The sequence below is a fragment of the Sinocyclocheilus anshuiensis genome, unplaced genomic scaffold, assembly GCF_001515605.1.
Source record: "Sinocyclocheilus anshuiensis isolate Anshui unplaced genomic scaffold, SAMN03320099.WGS_v1.1 scaffold975, whole genome shotgun sequence".
Lineage (NCBI taxonomy): Eukaryota > Metazoa > Chordata > Actinopteri > Cypriniformes > Cyprinidae > Sinocyclocheilus > Sinocyclocheilus anshuiensis.
In genome coordinates, this window is record NW_015547693.1 from 584327 (window position 1) to 593937 (window position 9611).

Genomic DNA, 9611 nt, shown 5'->3' on the forward strand with positions numbered 1-9611 from the left:
AACACACACACACACGTATCTCCCAAAAGTGAGTACACCCCTCACATTTCAGCAACCATTTTAGTATATGTTGTCAAGGGACAATACTATAGAAATGAAAATTGAATATACTTTAGACTAGTCAATGTGCAGCTTGTATAGCAGTACAGAATTACTGTCCTCTAAAAATAACTCAACATACAGCCATTGTTGTCTAAATAACTGGCAACAAAAGTGAGTACACCCTAAGTGAATATGTCAAAACTGTGTCCAAAGTGTCAATATTTTGTGTGAGCACCATTGTTATCTAGCACTGCCTTAATCCTCCTGGGCATGGAATTCACCAGAGCTGCACAGGTTGTTGCTGGGATCATCTTCCAGTTACGGTATCTTCCAAAAGTGAGTACACCCCTCACATTTCAGCAACCATTTTATTATATGTTGTCAAGGGACAATACTATAGAAATGAAAATTGGATATACTTTAGACTAGTCAATGTGCAGCTTGTATAGCAGTACAGAATTACTGTCCTCTAAAAATAACTCAACATACAGCCATTGTTGTCTAAATAACTGGCAACAAAAGTGAGTACACCCTAAGTGAATATGTCAAAACTGTGTCCAAAGTGTCAATATTTTGTGTGAGCACCATTGTTATCTAGCACTGCCTTAATCCTCCTGGGCATGGAGTTCACCAGAGCTGCACAGGTTGGTGCTGGGATCCTCTTCCACTCCTCCATAATGTCATCACGGAGCTGCTGGATGTTAGACACATGGCGCTTCTCCACCTTCTGCTTGAGGATGCCCCACAGGTGCTCAATAGGGTTCAGGTCTGGAGACATACTTGGCCACTCCATCACCTTCACCTTCAGCTTTCTCAGCAAGGCAGTTGTCATCTTGGCGGTGTGTTTGGGGTCGTTATCATGTTGGAAAACTGCCGTTCGGTCCAGTTTCTGAAGGATCTGCTTCAGAATGTCAGTACATGCTGGAATCCATGTTACCCTCAATGAACCGCAGCTCCCCAGTACCAGCAGCACTCGTGCAGCCCCAGACCATGATGCTACCACCACCATGCTTGACTGTAGGCAAGACACAATTTCCTTGGTACTCCTCACCAGGGTGTCGCCACACGTACTGGACACCATCTGAGCCAAACAAGTTTATCTTCGTCTCATCAGACCACAGGACTTGTCTTCAGCAAACTGTTTGCGGGCTTTCTTGTGAGCCAGCTTTAGAAGAGGCTTCCTTCTGGGACGACGGCTATGACAACCGAATCGTTGCAGTGTGTGGCGTATGGTCTGAGCTCTGACAAGCTGACCTTCCGCTTCTGCAACCTCTAAAGCAATGCTGGCAGCACTCATGCGTCTGTTTTTTTAAGCCAGCTTCTGTACCTGACGCACAGCATGAGGACTCAACTTCTTTGATCGACCCTTGCGAGGCCTGTTCCGAGTGGAACTCCGTCTTAGAAACCCTCTGTATGACCCTGGCCACTGTACTGCAACTCAGTTTATATTTATACACATTTATTATGTCTTTGGGAATAAGATGTTTGTACACAATAATAAGAACGTAGGAGTGCATCATGAGGAAATACATTCCAACAGGGAATATTTTATGTTAACATGATTATTGTTTCTCTTAGAAATCTGTCCAAAACCTTTTCCCATTATCCAACATGTTTGTTCTTTAAGAAGGAATCCTTTGATATTCTAACTAACCAACCAACCAAATCATTTTCCAGCATCTAAGATATTGATTCTTTAAAGGGGGATTCATTTTATTCTTTCAAACTAACTAGCTGACTAACCAACTCTTTTCCCCAGCATCTAACACTTCTTCTTCAAACAGTTATTTGAGGGGGATTCATTTTATACTACAACTATCCAACATACCAACAAACTAACCAACCAATCCTTTCCCCATAATCTATCATTTTGGGTTGAGGGGGATTCATTCAAGACTGTAACTAACCAACCAATCAAACAGTTCCCCCATCACCTAAAATTTTGGTTGTATGAGAATGATCAATTTTATACTCTAAATAATTGACAAACTAACCGACCAACCAACCCCCATCACCTAACATTTTGTTTCTTTGAAGAGGTATTCAATTTATACACTAACCAGCTACTTAACCAATGGATAACCAACTAACAAAATGGATGAATATAAATTATCTAGAGACCACACATTACTGTCTTTTGTCTGTCTGTTGATAACTTATCTGGAATAGTTACTTGATACCTTCAGAGAGAGAATTTTAATAAACACACAGCCTCTTGATTAATCAGCACTGGATGTTACTGAAACTGTCTGGATGTTAATGAAATTGACTGATACTGAAACTGACTGAATGTTACTGAAAACGGATGCTACTGAAAACGCATGTTACTGAAAACAACTGAATGGTACTGAAACTGGATGTCACTGAAACTGACAGGATGTTAATGAAAATGCATGTTACTGAAACTAACCGGATGTTACTGAAAACGGATGTTACTGAAAACGGATGTTACTGAAACCGACTGCATGTTACTGCAACGTTACTGAAACCGACTGGATGTTACTGAAACCGGATGTTACTGAAACGGCATGTTATTGAAACTGACTGGATGTTACTGAAACTGCATGCTACTGAAACCAACTGAATGTTACTGAAACCAGATGTTACTGAAACTGTCTGCATGTTACTGAAAATGCATGTTACTGAAACTGCATGTTACTGCAAACATACTGAAAATACACAAGAGCAGCAGACGGACTCCAGCTGAATCGAGTCAGAGAGAGAATTTTAATAAACACACAGCCTCTTGATTAATCAGCACTGGATGTTACTGAAACTGTCTGGATGTTAATGAAATTGACTGATACTGAAACTGACTGAAAGTTACTGAAAACGGATGCTACTGAAAACGCATGTTACTGAAACTGCATGTTACTGAAAACAACTGAATGGTACTGAAACTGGATGTCACTGAAACTGACAGGATGTTAATGAAAATGCATGTTACTGAAACTGACTGGATATTACCGTGAAAACGGATGTTACTGAAAATGCATGTTACTGAAACTGACTGGATATTACTGACAACAGATGTTACTGAAACTGCATGTTACTGAAACTGACTGGATGTTACTGAAAACGGATGTTACTGAAACCGACTGCATGTTACTGAAACGTTACTGAAACCGACTGGATGTTACTGAAAATGGATGTTACTGAAACGGCATGTTACTGAAACGGCATGTTATTGAAACGGCATGTTATTGAAACGGCATGTTATTGAAACGGCATGTTATTGAAACGGCATGTTATTGAAACGGCATGTTATTGAAACTGACTGGATGTTACTGAAACTGCATGTTACTGAAACTGCATGTTACTGAAACCAACTGAAATGTTACTGAAACTGACTGAAAGGTACTGAAACCGGATGTTACTGAAACTGTCTGCATGTTACTGAAAATGCATGTTACTGCAAACATACTGAAAATACACAAGAGCAGCAGACGGACTCCAGCTGAATCGAGTCCATTTCTTAGTTTTGTTTTGCTCACATCAGTGTGTAGTTTAGAGGACGTACTGGCCACACATCTACTCACGTGTTGTGGGACGAGGAGATCCAGTAGTGGGACAGGGGGTTGTTCATGTCCTCTGGCCTCACCTGATCGAGCTGCACGTCCCAGATAGTGTTCTCTTTAGAGAACAGATATGTGAGGAACTGAGAAAGACCGCAAAACACAGAACATGATGTTTACGTTAAAAAGCAAGCAAGCATGAGTTACTACTCTGCACTGCTCAACTGTCCAACACTAAAACGGTCTTTCATGAAAGAGTACAAAATAGGACATGGAAGTCCATGTTTCTGGTCTTTTTCAACAAAGTGAAGGAAACATTAACTAGAAAAAATGGTTCTTAAAAGACAGGAGGTCAAATATATATATTAAATAACCCATTTTGTTTTCTATTTATTTTACAAGAGTTCATATATTGTTACAAACTTTTAAAAATAAGCTTTAAAAAATTGCAGTCAAATCTCAATGTGTGTAAAAATATCTACTCCAATTAGTAAAAAAGTGGAACATGTGTCAAACACAAATTTATATAAACAGTTTGCTCAGGGAACCCTCAATATTAACCACAGGCAATAAATCATTCAACATGAAAACAGTATAATACAATATAAACTCCATCTTTTTCATGAAACTTCAATATATGCATATACCTCATTTAAATAGTTATTTTAAACAGCAGATGGAAATTCAAACACAACTAATTAAGGTCAGAAAGAGGCAGATTATGCATATCAAACAAAGATCTGAGGCCACACAGCAGGAAGTGGTGAAGTGGTTAAAACGTGCAACTGCACATTTATGGGTTTCATTCCCAGGGAACTTAAAAAATGTGTACCCAGAATGCACTAGTCACTTGGCATTCATGTTTATGTAAGCATCACCTCGTCTTGATGAAAGTATGGCTGCTCGATCTCTCGTAGAGGATCCTTCAGGTAGTGGAACATGAACTCCTGCACCTTATTATTGTCTGTAGCCCAGAGCTCCTGAAGACACAAACACACACACACACACAACAATGCATAATTACACAAACCAGACATTATTTACACGTTAATTGTAATAACATGAGAAGTGAATATCTAACCTTCTGATGTTCAGTTAGGAAGTTCTGGAAGTCCTCCAGTGAGATCTTCTGCTCAGGTCTCTCAATAAGCCTGTAAGAAACACACAGATCAGTGTTTCAGCATCACATACGGAAACCCAAGAGATGTTCTGGGATGTCAGATAAAATACAATAAATGACCATATACCACAATAGGTATAACTGTGCACAATCAGTAAAAAAATTAATTAAAATAAAAACAAAATAAAAAAATAAAAAAATAAAACAAGGTAATTGCATCTAACAATTTTAACCTCACAATTCTGACTTTTTTCTTCAGAATTGCTTGATGTAAACTCGCAACTGACTATATGCACGGTTACTTGCTGGTTTTAGATAAGCCAGCTCAGTCATTTTCAGTCACCTGTCAAAATCAGTTGCGCTATCAGGGGAGCGTCCTTTGCTCGGTTTCTCTACATAATCCATTCACAATCTGAAGAAAAGTTTTGTTTGTGTAAGAGGACCAAACGTTCACATATACAGTTTCAGGAACGGCAAACACGAGTGTAAAAATTACACAAGTGAATCCGCTAAATTGTGCCGCGACTCACTGCTGTGACTGACAATGATAAAGCAACGGACGGAACAAAACATCTGACGAGCTGCTGTCAAACAGAGCTGTGCATGCAGTGGTTCAGACTCAAGTCAGAGTAACAAAACTACAGCAGCAGCAAGTCTGTTTTACAGTTAAAGATAAAACAAAAAAAAACAAAAAAATGTAGTTAAATTAAATCTAAAAAATATTTCAAAATATACAATGCATTATTATTTAATTAATTTAGTTATACCATTAATAATGAAGTTATTTAATTTGTAGTTACATAATTTACCCCTCTAGGCTGTTGGTGTCTGGGCTTATTATTTTTTTTTAAATGGCATTAGACTTTGTCACTTCCTGAACTTGCTATACTTTATACTCCAGTACAGTAAAATTTGTTATAATAGTCATTACATAAATCCAAAAGCAAGACATGAAAAAAAAATCTAGGGAGTTGAAATGGCAGCTGAGCTAATGAGTGATCCTCTGCTGCCATCTACTGGTTATAATGCTAATTTCATGACATTTTCATCTTAAAAGTCTTTGTTTTCCGCCAGGAGACACATTTTTGCCACATTTTTTCATGTTGTCTTCATGAATGAAAAGTGATTTTTACTGCACAGCTGTAGAGTTGAGAAATAATAAAGGCTTTAAAATGTTATCAGTGTTTATGTAAAATGTGTTCATGACTATGAAGGTCAGTTATTGATCATCAAGGATATCATTATGATGTCATTTACGAGACAGCATCACTAGCTAGCTAACGTTAGCCGAAACGTTACGTTACGTACGATAGTGTTTTGTTGTCAGCATTTACGTCTCTGGTACTCCTGGGATTCGCAGACTCGGCATATAAAACTATATGTCGTTATATGTGGTTAAATAACATGAAACTGTATGTTAACACCGGTAACATTATTTGCGGTGTTGCAATTATTTTGTTTCTCAGTTTCTGACAAGAGCGAGGCAGGAGAGGTTTCTGTGAGGGTCTACACCTATATACAGTATATCACACCAAACGAGCTTCATCGGAAGTTTACGAGCTGGCTTATCTTTATGCAGAAGCTCTAAAGTAAGCGCATTTGGTCAATTATGAGAAAAAAAGTCAGAAGTTAGATTGAAAGGTCGCAATTACCCGTTTTTTTCAGAGGCTTTCACAAAATCCCAATAAATTCTTGTCAGTCCTACATTATATATCCCTAAATATTCTGTTTTACCTGTAAATGAATCATACTGTATTATGGAAGTTTAATGTGTTGTAAATGCTATTTCATAACATCTGTAAATACTTCAGCTTGAAAATAAGAGAGTGAGTAAATACCTCTGCAGCAGTGGAATCTCCATCTATAAAAACAACACAGAACAAAATGCTTATTATGTGAATAATACAATTAATACCTGATGTAAATGCACCCATTTCACAACCACTACAATAAAACACCCAGATTAACGTCTGGAGCTCTAAACCTGAACCATTTATAGGCCCGTCAGACACTAATGAACTGATGTGATGAGATATCAAACATCCACATAAAGTGATGCACTCTACACTCACACTCGCTCACTCTACACACACACACTCTACACACTCTACACACTCTACACACTCTACACACTCTACACGCACACACACTCTACACGCACACACACTCTACACGCACACACACTCTACACGCACTACACGCATCTCTACACACACACACACTCTCTCTACACACACACACACTCTCTCTACACACACACACACTCTCTCACACTCTTCACACACTCACTCTACACACACACACACTCTCTCTACACACACACACACTCTCTACACACATACACTCTCTACACACATACACACTCTACAACACACTCGCATACACACTCTACAACACACACACACACTCTACAACACACACACACACACTCTACAACACACTCTACACACACACACAGGTTTAAGTGCAGGGGTCATCAATGCCGTCCGTCTGTGTGTGTGTGTCTCTGTGTGCTTCAGTGTGGCCTAATGGCTTTTAGCCCATGGATCTTGTGGCTTTTAAAAGGCCAAGTATTGACGTGAAGGTCATTTGAGAAGCGGGGCAAATGGGGACGACTGATGGGGTTTAAGTGGCTCTGAGGAGGGCTTCACCTCTTGCCCCGGTCCACCTACATATAACTAACACACACACAAATAAACGTGTGACTTACTGATTTCTGTGCGTCAAACATCAGGCTGCGGTACAACTGCGCAAAATGACTATATGATACATCTCCATTCCTCAGCTCTCCATCCTAACCAAGATATTATATGATTAATAATACATTTAAAAACAAAAAGAAACATGCTGTACTTTTCCAGTAATTACAAATGTCGTGTTAATACAGATGAACAAATTCACAGACAAAATAACTACAAAGTATTATAAACAAACATTATGCAATAAACTATTAACGCTTCAGTAATGTGAGAAACCGAGTTTGTTACCGGAAGTTTCTCTCGTAAGAACCTCATATTGGGAACTCTGTAGTTGACCTGGCACAGCATACTTTTCAGATCCTTACAGGAAATTCTGCAGAAGAACAGAACGTGGTTATAAATCACACGGTGACGTCAGTGTCAGGTTTATGAGGAAGTTCAGCACTGTTAGCGCTTTCGTCAGTCCGGCTGATTCCTCTCATGTGTTTTTTAAGATAATAATAAATTGTTGTTGTTTACTGTTCAAAGGTTTGGGCTCAGCAAGATTTAAGCAATTAATACTTTTATTCAGTGAGGATGCATTAAATTGATACAAGTCACAGTGAAGACTTTCACACTGTTTCAAAAAAATGTGCACTTCTAATAAATGTCGTTCTTTTGAAGTTTCTCTTCATCAAAAATCCTTAAATGTGTCATGTTTCAACAAATATATGAAGCAGCTCAACTGTTGACAATAATAATAAATGTTTGTTGAGCAGCAAATCAGCATATTAGAATGATTTCTGAAGATCATGTGACACTGAAGACTGGAGTAATGATGCTGAAAATTCAGCTGCGCATCACAGAAATAAATTACATTTTAAAGTATATTAAAACAGAAAACAGTTATTTTAAATAGCAATAATTTTTCACAATATTACAGTTTTTTTCTGCATTTTTGATCAAATAAATGCAGCCTTGATGAGCAGAAGAAACCGCTTTATAAAACATTATAAAACAATCTTACTGGTCCCAAACTTTATTTATACACACACACACACACACAGAGAGACATTGTCAGTATGTACAGGTGAAGAGGCAACTTTCCATCGTGAATGGAAAAGATTATTAATTTCTACTGTGTACGTCACTTATTTGATTTAGCCACATGTGTTCTGACAAGCTGAAAATTGTCATGTGCCTCCACACGACCACCATTTCATCTGAATACAACACCTCACACAAAGCTCATGTGTCTTTCAGCCGCTCTCACTGTATTTACCTTCAGCATGTGTGTGTGTGTGTGTAGGAGTTCCGAGCTTTGTTTCCTGCTGCAGGATGTGCCGTCTCTGAGCTCTATTTACCCAACAGGAGTGTGTGTGTTTGTGTGCGAGTGTGTGTGTTTGGCCTGATAACGCCTGGTACCTCTGAGTCAGCCATTTCTACCCTTAAAACATACACCTTAACACAGACATCTCGCAAGAAAGATGAGATTAAAATAACCGCTGCGGCAGGAAAACATCTCAGTATCTACTGTATCTCTATAGAGCTTGTTATTTCCAGGAGCTGTGTGCACGGTTACACTGATATGAAACATACCTGTCTTCCCTGCTGCGATCCACTGCGTAAAACTGTTTTCTCAGCCATCTGAGTTCAGCAAAAGAACAAAGAACATACAGGTTACTTTAACGTTCACATCTGCGATTGTACGGGCCGAGCTGATTTCAGGCACTTTTACACTTGACATATGTGAACTCAGAGCTTAATGGTTTTCATCAATCAATATCTGCAGGGGAGGGGTGCATGTAGAGGTCAAAGGTCACCTTTCTATCTGCAGGGGTGTGGGGGAGCGTAGCGTATCAGACACCAGCCAGGTCAAACCCTTCACCCACATGACCATCTCCTCGTCTGAGGTCGCTGAGTGCACAGACCGGAGAACACCAGCATGAATACGTGTGTGAGTGTGAGTGTAAGTGAGTGAGTGAGTGTGTGTGAGTGAGTGTGTGAGTGAGTGTGAGTGTGTGAGTGTGTGAGTGAGTGTGAGTGTGTGAGTGTGTGAGTGAGTGTGAGTGTGTGAGTGTGAGTGTGTGAGTGAGTGAGTGAGTGTGAGTGAGTGAGTGAGTGTGTGTGAGTGTGAGTGAGTGTGCGTGCGAGTGAGCGAGTGAGTGTGCGAGTGAGCGAGCGAGTGAGCGAGCGAGCGAGTGAGCGAGTGAGTGAGTGAGTGAGTGAGTGAGTGAGTGAGTGAGCGAGTGAGTG

General features: G+C 39.5%; 1 protein-coding gene across 1 annotated transcript in view; it reads right to left on the reverse strand.

Annotated features, from left to right (window-relative positions):
* LOC107703619 (1-phosphatidylinositol 4,5-bisphosphate phosphodiesterase gamma-1-like) overlaps positions 1–9611 on the reverse strand; it is a 48826-nt gene that overhangs the window by 20156 nt on the left and 19059 nt on the right. Inside the window, 8 exon segments of the mRNA XM_016506312.1 lie at positions 3582–3700; positions 4436–4537; positions 4639–4708; positions 6516–6538; positions 7388–7471; positions 7665–7749; positions 8955–9002; positions 9179–9272. Of these exon segments, the coding sequence (XP_016361798.1) occupies positions 3582–3700; positions 4436–4537; positions 4639–4708; positions 6516–6538; positions 7388–7471; positions 7665–7749; positions 8955–9002; positions 9179–9272 (625 nt within the window).